Source organism: Onychomys torridus, chromosome 3 (genome assembly GCF_903995425.1).
Source record: "Onychomys torridus chromosome 3, mOncTor1.1, whole genome shotgun sequence".
Taxonomy (NCBI): domain Eukaryota; kingdom Metazoa; phylum Chordata; class Mammalia; order Rodentia; family Cricetidae; genus Onychomys; species Onychomys torridus.
In genome coordinates, this window is record NC_050445.1 from 80,356,731 (window position 1) to 80,369,593 (window position 12,863).

The 12,863-nt window shown below is 40.4% G+C and overlaps 2 protein-coding genes across 4 annotated transcripts in view; one reads left to right on the top strand and one right to left on the bottom strand.

Moving 5' to 3' along the window:
* The window catches only part of Lrrc17 (leucine rich repeat containing 17), a 36,689-nt gene extending 33,675 nt beyond the window's left edge, over nucleotides 1-3,014 (top strand). Inside the window, exon 4 of one of the 2 annotated variants that reach the window (XM_036180904.1) lies at nucleotides 451-3,014. In XM_036180904.1, coding sequence (XP_036036797.1) covers nucleotides 451-836 — 386 coding nt within the window. In that variant the 3' untranslated portion in view covers nucleotides 837-3,014. Of the gene's footprint in view, nucleotides 1-438 lie in introns of both variants that reach the window. The other variant, XM_036180903.1, reaches the window with a different exon arrangement.
* Nucleotides 1-12,863, bottom strand: part of Fbxl13 (F-box and leucine rich repeat protein 13) — a 211,753-nt gene that overhangs the window by 106,443 nt on the left and 92,447 nt on the right. For both annotated transcript variants that reach the window (XM_036180894.1, XM_036180895.1), the window contains one exon: nucleotides 10,533-10,662. In XM_036180894.1, coding sequence (XP_036036787.1) covers nucleotides 10,533-10,662 — 130 coding nt within the window. The remainder of the gene's footprint in view (nucleotides 1-10,532; nucleotides 10,663-12,863) is intronic.

Below are 12,863 nucleotides of genomic sequence, written 5' to 3' on the forward strand. Positions count from 1 at the left end.
CCAGGCTGGCCTTGAACTCACAGAGATCCACCTGCCTCTGCCTCCCGAGTGCTGGGATTAAGTGCCACCACTGCCTGGCCACAGTGCATTTTTTAATCACATAATTTCACCTGTTAGTTGGGTAACCATGTGGTTTAGCTCAGGGTCTTTATGTAAACAATGCTATACTTCCTTATTTATGACAGGAGGTAGTCTGCAACTAGAAGCAAAGCCCCGGCAAAGTTAGTTTCCTGTTCTCACACTAGCATCAAGATAAAAAGTACTATCCCTTGATCAGCTCTGTCCGAAGGACTTCAACACAGTTCAAAGAGAGGAGCAAGCACTCGGCATGGTGTGTGTCCTGGAGAGAATGCTGTGACGGCAAGGCTGAGCCTCTTACTGAAATCTGTGTCTGCCCTCGTGGCACATGGGGTGTTTACTGGCTAACTCTGTCTCTAGCTGCCTTTTTAGGGCTCACACATCTGGAAGAGCTCGACTTATCAAACAACAGCCTACAGAACTTCGACTATGGAGTGTTAGAAGATGTATACTTTCTGAAACTCCTGTGGCTCAGGGATAATCCTTGGAGATGTGACTACAGTATCCACTACCTCTACTACTGGTTAAAGCATCACTACAATGTCCACTATAATGGTCTGGAGTGCAAAACCCCAGAAGAATACAAAGGGTGGTCTGTGGGGAAATATGTTCGCAGTTACTACGAAGAATGCCCCAAAGACAAGCTGCCAGTGTACCCTGAGACTTTTGACCAGGACACAGAGGATGATGAATGGGGAAAACCACACAGAGACCACACAGTGAAGAGGCATGGAGTGAGGATCACCATAGTGGGATAGCTCGCACTAGTTGCACAGTGCTGCGCTGGTGCTGGGAACCATATGTTTACATTTTGATCAGTTGTGATGCCTGTTTATACAGGGTTACCCAGCTACAAAAGCTCCTTTGGATTAGTTCCTAATTATTAGTATGTTGTACTCATTTTAGTCATCTAGTAAAGTCTGTATTCTGCTTATAGGCCCTCCTGTGGGCAGACTCTGATTACAGGATTCCACAGTGGGCCAGGATTAGTGGTGCATGCCTGTAATTCCAACCCTCAAGCTGAGGCAGGAGGATGATGATGCCCACCTGTGCTACATCACCAGAAACAGTCTCAAAATAACCAAACTATTCCACACTGGTGACCTGAGGGACTTAGATCTTAATAGGGTATTAGAATTTCATAGTGCCTTGCATATGTCTTTAATGGCTTTTTGAAATAAATGTTAAGAAAAAAAAGCAAGTTTCATTTTTACATGTCTTTCTGTAACTCCTTATACAATCTGTAAAATGATCAAAAGGAAATGTCACAATGAACTGTCTCCCCAAAATCCTATCAACCCTCTGCCGTTACTAATGCAAGTGTCAAGTAGATTTGCATTTTGGACTCCTGTATGCTCTAGAGTAAGGTTCTGGCAAACCCAACTCTCAATCATTCCTCAGTGATTAAACAAAACTGCCACAATAAGCAATAGAGAATATGAGACTTATAGTATGATAGAGTAGTCAGAACAGCTCTGAGAAGCCTGAGTAGATGGTGAGAGCCCTGAAGACCTGGATCCACCAGTGAATGTGGAAACAACACTGCTCATCTGTCCTCATCTGAGTCTGGAAACTGCTTGTCTGTCACCCAAGTACTTCCTCCTAAGGTAACAGGGCAAGGACCATAAAATTAAGATTTAGGGTCAGAATCTAGAGTGAAAAAGAGAGCAAAAATTACTATCAGAGACAATTGAAGGGAGGGTGAGTAGTCAAGGGATCCCTGCAGTCTGGGGCTTTAGTTCAAATTAGATCAACTAGAAATGAGTCAGTGAAAGAGGCTGTGAGCAGAGAAAATAAATCTGACTTCACCAGCTGGCACACCAATCACCATCGATATGCCACACACCAGGCAAACCACACCAAGGATGTGCATGGACTCTGAGTGAATTTCCTCCCACAGAGAACATATTTTCATTTCTCTGTCAAGACTTTGGGTACAAAGTTTAGCAAGTGGTCATTCTTAATTCTTACATAAACTGCACAAGCATAAAGATGACTTTATGATAAATATGAAAGATGACATATGATAAATAGTTCTGAGTACTGTACAAAGTGTCAATAGATTCTGAGCACTCACTAAAAGTTTCTCATATTCTTCTTGTAATTCAAAGGGTCCCTCTGAGGACCATAATGTTATCTGCCTTTCAAAGATGAGAAATCCTTTTTCTTAGAGGGGGGTCAGGTAACTTGGACAAAGCCATACAGCTGGCAGGAGGCAGAGCTATGTAAACTTTTTCTATTGTACAAGGAAACATGGCCCTTGACCTTGACTACCTGCATCAGAATTTCCAGAACCAGATCCTGCCCCCGAAAAAAAAATAGCAGATGTGAGGGAAATTAAGCCTTCACTTCCAGCAACACCAATGAGAGTAGATGGCAAGAGAGACATTTGAATTTATATTAATGTGCATAGGAAAGCAAGATTTGGAAAGCCAGAGTAGCTGCCAGTAATGCTGGTTTGGTTTGGGGCATTTGTGTGGCTGTGAGGGTCTGAACACCTTACCAAATTTACCAGTGGTTTGGTTATAGGAAATGCAAATCCCACATTATACACTAGGAGTCATCAAAGACATCTGTTAGCTTTAAAATGTTGCCCAAGAGATTCAGTGGATTTATTCATCATTGTCCATGGGCCTCCAGGTAAAGCAGTAAGGATGAGGACCTCAAGTAGTCAAGATCTGGTATTAGAGAATCCAGGTGTTACCTCACTGGTGGGCAGGAGGATTGAAAGGAGAGGAGCAGATTGAGTATAATTCAAAAAAGGGTCCAAATTATTCCCTGCTTCAATTTTTAGAAGCTAGTTGGGGATTTTATGGGTTGACTTTCATAGCCAACATCATCCCTTGGGATGTATTTGGAAATGGCTCTGGAACACATTATAATAGAAATTAGTCTCAAACATCCCAAAGCTAAGTGAGTTGGAATGTTGGTATTGCTCAAAGCCTTAACTGAAGTTATATTTTTGAAAGCATAAGGTTTGCTCATTTTCAAGTGAGAGCTTCAAGGAACCACAGTCAATTCTTGTGCTACCAAGTTCTTACTTAACAGTTACCCCATAGACTGACTTTGGATGTTTCTTCATGTTCAGGAGATATATGTGTATCTATATATACATATATACATATGCACTCAAGTTTACAAGAATTAAAACTAGTTTTATTAAATCATTGGTGACAAATTAAAAATATCACAATAATTGAGACAGGTTGCTTCCTTAAAAATAATATCAAGATTTGCCTATTTAATTATTGCTACAATAAAGATATTTGGGCCAAGAATTACTATATTTTAAAAATATACAAAAATACCCCTTAACTTAAGGAAATGCATTTGAGCTATCTTGATCCCAACACAGGCATCAGTTTCATATATTCTAGTCATCACTTGATATAACGAACACATAGTCAATATACCCACTGCAGAGGAGAGAATTTGACCCAAGAATTTTTATTATCTGAAGATCTCTGGACTCTACACAATCATGTTAACAATGTAGCTTATTTTCTCTCTGTCCCAAACTGCTCAGTGGGCCTGTCCTACCTAAACACCAGGAAGCCTTTACATGGAAGTAAGTTTCAAAAATCAAGAGAGGATTATAGCTGTTTAAAAAGAAGAAATATAAATAAAAGGAAAGGCCAGTCACACCTTGGGATAGTGTATTTACATGACACATTAGAAAATGAAACATTATCTGAAACATAAAATAAGGGAACAGACTGATTTTAAAATGGGCCCAAAACCTTAACAGAGCTAGATGTGGTGGTATATGCCTGTAATGCAAAGGAGTGTTGACACCCTGGAAAACAGTTCAGTGATTTAAATATACTCTCACTATACACTTACCAATTATACTTCTTGGTACCTAACCAAAAGAGTTGAATACTTTTAGTTTGGCTCATCAATATTTCCCAAAGGCCAATTATAAAGCTCTGACATTCTCTAGCCCATGGCAGCCCTGGGAGGTGGCAGAACCTCCAGCCTAAAACCCAGACACCATGAGTGAAAATAAGCATTTTCTTCTTTTAACTTATTGTCCTGGAAACAAAAAACTAACATGATTTATGTCTGCAATAGCTAAGCACCTCATGTGCATGTATACAGCTGTAACACAGGGTGAAGCTTGAATACATTATGCTAATGAGCTGGTCACCAGACTCTAACTATTCTGTTATTACATTCACATGGAGTACTGAGTCAGCACATCTGTAGAGACAAGAAAGCAGGGTGGTAGTCAGAAGGAGCTGGGGAAAGGAGGAAGTGGAGAGTCAGGGGTTTAATGGGTGATGAGATCCAGCTTTCTGTGACATTAATAGTTCTAGGGACAGGTGGTCATGGTTGCACAATGTGAGGATACTTAATTCCACAGAACTGATACATATAGTGGTTAAATTGGTAATTTGTATGTTATGTGTATGTTTAAAAAGAGCCCAGAAATTGGTTGCTTGAAACAACAAAATTAACAACATATAAACTAGTCTTACCAAGAAAAATCACAAACAAAAAACTAGTATTACTAAAAACGAGTCATGAAAGAGAACTTGTTAGTGCCAACTTTACAGAAATAAAAAGGATTATAAGATAATACTATCAACAGTTATACCCCAATTACAGGAAATGCTATCAATAGCTACACTCTAACTATAGGAAGTGCTACCAACAGTTATACCCCAACTACAGAAAGTTGACAAATTTTCAGACATTTAAACTATCAAAACTGACTCAAGAAATAAAGTCTAAATAGGTCTATAGTAACCAAAGACTGGAAATAAATAACAGGAAGCTTCCAACAAAGAAGAGCCCTGGATCAGGTTCTATCAGATATTTAAAGGGTAAGTGACACTAACCCTTCTCATAGTCTTTAAGGACAGAGAGAGAACTCCTCCTGAACTCATTCTTTAACACCAGTATTATCCAAACAAGGACACCAAATAGATATTACAAGAAAGAAAGCAAAAGACTAATATTCCTCTAAAAATATACATGCAAACACCCTTAAGAAAATGTTAGAAAATAAAATACAACAGTATATTAAAAGGATAATACATGATGTATGAATAAGATTGGTCCTCGAAAAGCAGCTGTGGGCAGGGGGACATGAACACAGAAGCATACTATCTAGGAGGAGGAAAGGGATCAGTGGGCATGAGGTGATGGGGGTAAATATGATCAAAATAGATTATATGCATATATAAAATGCTATCATGAGGCCCATTACTATGTGTAATTATCATGTGCTAATAAAAATAATAAACATTAAAATCTGTAGCAGTGACACCCCACTTTGTTGCAACCAGCCTACCTGATTTCCCTACTAACATGCCTCAATTTATGACTTTCTTTTGTTCAAAGATTATAAAAAGTTCAGGTAACCAATTCTAGGGAACATGTGATTCAGGGCAACTCATACCTGTGTGCCTGGGCCACAGTCATTCTTAGTTGAACAAAAATAAACTAGCTCTTATTTCCTTTTAGGTGGGAAAAGCAATGCAAAGTACTTCAGTATACAAGCAGCACTCAGTGTGACCTCTGCTGTGTTAGCAGAGCAGAAGTGGGAAGCAAACGGCAGGGTAACACATTTGATAAAACCCAGCACACTTACAGGAAGAAAACTGACCAAGAACATTGTGGGGCATGCCAACAAATAATAATCTTACTTACTATGAAAGTCTGAAACTTTTCTCTGAGACCACAGACCAAACAAAAACGTGGGTTTCTAGAGCTTCATCCTCACATCCTCAGAAACTCACCGAAGTGTTCACTATCACTGTCATCAAAATTGAAAGACAAACTGAAACTTCCAATATTACTCCTTGATTTTGCCTTCTTTATTCAAAAATTACAGATTTCATAAACAGTATATTTCAATATTTCTTCCTTCCTTCCTTCCTTCCTTCCTTCCTTCCTTCCTTCCTTCCTTCCTTCCTTTCTTTTGGTGGGGGGAGGTTTTCAAGACAGAGTTTCTCTGTGTACCTCTGACTATCCCAGAACTAACTCTGTAGACCAGGCTTGCCATGAACTCACAGAAATCCACCTGCCTCTGCCTCCCAAGTGCTAGAATTAAAGGCATGTACCACCAACACCCAGTTCAATATATATTTTTATATGTGTATGTATAGAGATATATGTGGAGGGATATAATGAGACAGAAACAGAGGCAGAGAGAGTAAGGTTTATAATTATTTTATCTATCTTTAAGACTATAAAAAAGCCAGGCATTTTGGAAATCAATGTGTTTCTCAGAAAATTGGGAATCAATCTACTCAAGACCCAGTGATATAACTCTTGGGCATTTACCTAAAAGATGCTCAAACATACTACAAGGACACTTGCTCAACTATGTTCATAGCAGCTTTATTTGTAATAGCCTGAATCTGGAAACAACTAGATGCCCCTCAACCAAAGAATGGATAAAGAAGATGTAATATATTTATACAATGTAGTATTACTTAGCTGTTAAAAACAATGACATCAAGAAAATTTGAAGGCAAATGGATGGAACTAAAAAAAAAAAAAAAAACCAGTACGTACTCACTCATACATGGATATTAGTTGTAAAGTAAAGGATAACCACGCTACAATCCACAGACCCAGAGAGGCTTGGTAGCAAGGAGGGCCCAAGGGGGAAAAGCATGGATCTCCCTGGGAAGGGGAAGTAAAAGAGATCTCCTGGGTGGACTGGGACAGGTAGGCATGGGAACTTGAGGGATAGGGTTGTGGGAAGGAGGGGAAAGTACTGAAAGAGATGGTTGGAAATGGGGGCTTTTCGGGGTGAGGTAGAAACTGGAAACAAGGGAAACTTCCACAAATCTACAAGAATGACCCCAGCTGAGACTTAGCAATAGTGGATACATAGCCTGAACTGGACATCCCCTATGGTCAGATTGGTGAGTACCCCAATTGTTATCAGAGAGCCTCCATCCTGTAACTGATGGAAACACATGAAGTGACCCACAGGCAAACATCAGGATGAGCTCAGGGAATCCTGATAAAGGGGTGGGGGAAGGATTGTAGAAGCCAAAGGGGTCAGGACATCAAAGAAAACCCACACAAACAACTAACCTAGGCTCAAAAGAACTCACAGAGTCTGAACCAACAACCAGGGAGCCTGAATGGGACTGACCTAGGCCCTCCGCATATATGTGAGAGTTGTGCAGCTTGATTTATTTGGATTCCTAATAGTGGGAGCAGGGGCTGTCCCTAATGCTTTGGCCGGCTCTTGGGAACCTGTTCTTCATCCTGGATTGCCTTAGCCCAGCCTAAATGCAAGGGGAGAAGCTTAGTCTTATGGCAACTTAATATGCCATGCTTTGCTAATACCCATGGGAGGCCTGACCCTTTCTGAGCAGAAACAGAGGAGGAGTGGATGTGAGGGAGGGGAGGAAATGGGAGAACAGGAGGGAGGGGACTTGTGGTTGGGATGTAAAACGAATAAATCAATTTTTTAAAAGACTACCAAAAGCAATCAATTCAAATGGTGGAATACAGAGATGTCCAATCTCTCTCTCTAGCCTAAACTCTAAATAATGAACTTTTTCCAAAAATCTGTAATATGAGCCAGGCTTTTAATCTGTAATATGAGTACATGCTTTTAATCCCAGCAACCAGGAGGCAGAGGCACACGAGTCTCTTTGAGTTTGAGGCCAGTCTGGTGTTTATAGCAAGTTCCAGGGCTGCCAGGGCTACATAGAGAAACCCTGTCTCAAAGAAACAAGAAACAAAATCTAGACTATAAGTCAGAAAGGGTGTTGGTGCATTAAAAATTAGTGATTGTAGTGGGTAGCTGTTCCAGCTTTGACCTGGAAGTACTACCCCTGTGAGGCTTCTGGTAAGTGTTACACCTACCTATAGCCTGCTCCTGAGGGGGGCTGAGACAGGAGCCCTTAAGATCTGAGATGCAGATGTGCCAGCTCTCTTGGTTTCTGGTAATCCTGGACGTTGGATGATAGACTGAGCGGAGTTCTCCAGAGAACACCGCTAGACTGCACCTCGCCTCTCCCAGACCCTGTAATCTATCCCTTCACTTGTTGTAAGTTATCCCTCAAAATAAATCTTCCTTTTAACCACGTGGAATTGATATACCCCTCCCCCCAATAAGTGGTTCCTTAAGAACCAGAGATTGAGGGTTGGGGATTTAGCTCAGTGGTAGAGTGCTCGCTTAGCAAGCACAAGGCCCTGGGTTCGATCCTCAGCTCCAAAAAAAAAAAAAAAAAAAAAAAAAGGAACCAGAGATTGGCCAGGTGGTGGCATATGCTGTTAATCCCAGCACTTGGGAGGTAAAGGCAGGTGGATCTCTGAGTTCAAGACCAGCCTGGTCTACAGAGTGAGTTCAGGGACATCTAGGGATACATAGAGAAACCCTGTCTCAGAAAACCAAAAACAATAAATAAAAATTAAAAAAGAACCAGAGACTGGTGTGACCGGGTTGAATGAGAAACAGACATGTGGGAATGGCGTCTGTGGCAGCAAGGACGCACATTCTTACATGGGCATAGCCTGGGAAGAGTGTGATAATATTAACATCATTCTCATTAAAAGTATGAAAAAGGGTGCTAAGTATCAGGCCAGATAGCTGCATATCTGTGCTCATTTTCAACACTTCAAAGCAGGGTCCTAAGCAACAAAATTAAAATAGGGGGAAGATACAAGAATAGGAATGAATAGACATAGTAATAACACGTGATTGTCTACATGGGCACCGAAGAGAATGAAATGTTGAATGTGAAAACAGGAAGACATTTAACATGTTCTAGTACAATCCAATCGTTCACAGGGCTACAGTTGTCTTCAGTACCAGCAGCAAGCCAATCTAATGAGTCATTTTCTACTTACGTCTTTATCTATATAAAAAATAATGTAGGGATACATTTGAACTCCTTGTGCATTTCCTCTGTTTCACCTATTTGTTCCAGACATCCCACCCCCTCCCCAGTCATGTATTTGGAGTGTTCTATTCCCATGCATGTCTTTTATGTTACTACATGTGTATATGTCTGTGGGATGACTCATCCCTAACGGGCCTGAGGGCCAGATGGCCCAAACAAGTAAAAAAGATACTTTCTAGCTGGGCAGTGGTGGCGCAGGCCTTTAATCCCAGTACTTGGGAGGCAGAGCCAGGCAGATCTCTGTGATTTTGAGGCCAGCCTGGGCTACCAAGTGAGTTCCAGGAAAGGCACAAAGCTACACAGAGAAACCCTGTCTCGAAAACCAAAAAAAAAAAAAAAAAAAAAAAAAAAAAAAACCCAAAAAACAAAAAATCTGCCTGATGGCCTTAGCAACAGCAGCTGAGACATGATCTGAGATGACCTGGACCAATGAGAGGCAGCCATGTCACACCAGCAGATGCATATTCATCAGACCTTCCCCCAGGGTGGGGTGGAGGGTATATAAGGCTTGCCTCTTCCTGAATAAACTGAACTTGTTATTTTGACATTCTCCCGGAGTCTGTGTGGTTTGACTCTGCACCTACTTGGCCCCCTCCCACAAAGGGACCAACAGCAAGGTCTCTGCTACATATGTCCTTAAAACATATACACATCATTGCAATTGTCTCAAAAGAAGAATTAAGATATATATATATAGTTTTTCACACTGAAATTCTTCATATAAATTTATGTTCTATACAGGGTACAAATGTGTGTGTATGTCACTCTGTAACTTGATTTACCCTCTTACTATCATTATACTTTTCCAAAGTAAGATGTTAAACACATATGTAATTTTTTCTCATTATCTGGAATCAGTTGACTAAATACTTTTAAAATCCATTGTTTCCTCTGGGAATATATATGGGGAGTAAAAACCTGAATCTCAAAGAACATGTAGATTAAAGACAAACAGCAAAGTACAAGCACAGAGTGGCCTTGGAAAACTGGAAATGACCTCAATGCCCTCAACAAGGAATCAGGTAAGGAAATTATGACACATCTATTACACAAAGATTATTTTATGGTCAGTGAAAAAGAATTTAGTAAATCTATATGCAGTGAGTGACACAGAAAAATTCTGAAAATCGAGGAAAATGCAAACAGCATGATCTTCTTTATGTTGCAAGATAAACCTGTTCTTCAACCTCTAGGGTTAACTGTAATGGGAACTGGAAGAGTGTGATGTCAATGCCATTCACTTTTAAGTTATATGTCAATGTAATTTTTGAAAAACTGACAAAGTAGGGAACTTTTGCATAAGTGAATGAATGGTGTGAGGCGGATGGAAGGCAATGCTGTTCCTGACTAGTGTCAGGCTTTGTTAAAGTGGGGATATATGCTTACAGTTTTAGCAGACAAACTGATCATACAGACATGAAGTCTAGACAAAAGATAAAAGTGATCAAGAAGAATGGACAAAGGACAAATTCCTAGAACACAGAACTGAGCAACACTGAAGTCTCCCTTAATGCTGCTCTTGCTTTAGCTGGATGGTAGAGCGAGGCAGGCTGCTGGTGCAGGCACACTTACTGACAGCCTTCAGGGTTTTTGTTCGGAAGAGGCATCCTCGAAAGTTCAGGCGCAGCACCGTTAGACGCCACCTCTGCAAAGTACTCACTACACATTTATCTGCAATGTTTTTTGTTGTGGAAAAATCAATCTAAAAGGGATAAATAAAATGCATTAAGAAATCAGATCTATTTCATATAAAACTTTTAAACATTTTAAAGCATCAAATACTAGAAGCTCTTCATGGAGTCATTTCTAAATAAAAAGGAGTCTAAAATGTCTAGAGTTCTGTAATACTCAAATTTCACAAAATAAAGACTACACTTGTAAAACACATTTCCAAAAGTATTGGATTTGGCCAATGAAAAATAAAGTGCACTCAGATAAAAATTTTAAACACTTTTCTTCAAGTTGGGGATACATGCTAGACAAGCACTCTATCACTGAACTCGATGTACACACAGCATTCAGTCTCTTTGTGAGTTAAGACATACAAAGTGGAAAACAGTGAAATCTCATTATATCAAAAAGCTGGGAGAGCTCAGAAAATTTGTAACAGAAAGTACTCTTTAAGTCCATATGCTTTGTGATTATCAGTCAATCCAGTATTTATCCTGACCTGTAAGAATTTACAATAACAGGCATATATAAAAGAATGAAGAGCAGAATTTTATTAGCAAGAGGAGATGACCTCATATCTTCCGATGAGACTGATTGAATAAATGGAGAGATTGCACACAGAAGAACACTGGACAGGAGCTGAACTTGGGGCAAAAGAACATAATACAGCAAAAGAATGCCTAAACCAATGCAGCCCAACTATGCTACGTTCTAACTCAGTCCAGGGGCAAAATCCCTTACCTAGGAATTTAATGATTTACTGTTTTCACAAATATTACCTGATGCCATTCTTTTGATGAGAGTTGATTCTCAGAAAGAACTCAAGATCCCATTTTAAAAGAAGCTGGAGAGCAGAGATCCTGTGCCACCAATTAGGAAAAGAGCAAATGGCGGGTGACAGGTTTCTCATTCATGTTTAGTACTTAAGTGCACACTTTGTAGTCAGCCAGATAACAGTTGTAATTCTAACCCAGGCACTTAACTAATACAAGCAGTTATTTAGCTAACTCATTTTCTCCCCTGTCAAATGAGAACAATGGCAATATCTGTCTAGGGGGGGGTGATGTGGGTAAAGTGCCTGCACAGCACCCAGAGGACAGGCTGTGCTTAAATTACACCTGTTTGTTACTAGTTCAAAAACTATGATCAATCATCACAAAGTGTAAAGTAAAACACATTTTCAAAGTGTGCAAGGCATATAAACAAGCCTGCTTGGTTCTGTCAGTGTGTCAGCTTTTCTAATGTGCACTTCTAGGCCAATGTTTCCCACTGTCATGGCCCTAGTGCTGTGTCTGTACTCTGTATAGCTGGAAATAAGGAGTCTGTGGCCATGATAAAAATGAAGCATACACTGTCCCTTGGTGACTTCTCATGTCTCTTGGATGACACTGTGCTGTGGACATGGCTCTGTATAAATAAAATGCTGTTTGGCCAGTGGCCAGGCAGGAAGTATAGGCGGGACACGAGAGAAGAGAATTCTGGGAAGTGGAAGGCTGGGGTGGGGAGACACCGCCAGCCGATGCCATGAGAAGAAAGATGTAAGGTACTGGTAAGCCACAAGCCATGTGGCAAAGTATAGATGAATAGAAATGGGCACTGTCAGTCAGTCCTGGTAACCCAGAGTCCATATGAGCACCTGCCCTCAGTTCCACATGCTGTCAGTCACGTACAGTAAGGAAATGCCCTCTCTTTTTCAGAACTAGCCTTACAGGTATGAGCTATGAAATGGTCATTACAGATCATACACCCCAAAAGCGCCCCCGGTGGTTATGGAGAAATGGTTCAGTAATTAAGAGCACTTGCTGCTCTTCCAGAGGAGCTGGGCTCAGTTCCCAGCACCAACATGGTGACTCACAACCTTTTCTAACTCCAATCCCAAAGGATATATTGCCCTCTTCCTGAAGGTTCCAGGCATGTTGTGGTGCATAGACACACATGTAGGCAAAACACCCATACACATAGAATAATTATAAAAACTAATAATAAAGAAAACAATTTTCTTTCTTTTCATTTTTTTTTCCCAGGCCAGAAGTGGAGGATGTTAAGACAGGGTTTCACTATGTAGCTCTGGCTGTCCTGGAACACACAGAACTGCATCTGCCTCCTGAGTGCTGTGATTAAAGGCTTGTACCAATCTTGCCCAGTTCAAATTTTTCTTTCTTAAAAGTTTGCTTTCTCATGGTCAAGAGCTCATGGAGTCTATGCTTATCAACCAGAATAAGAACACAAATA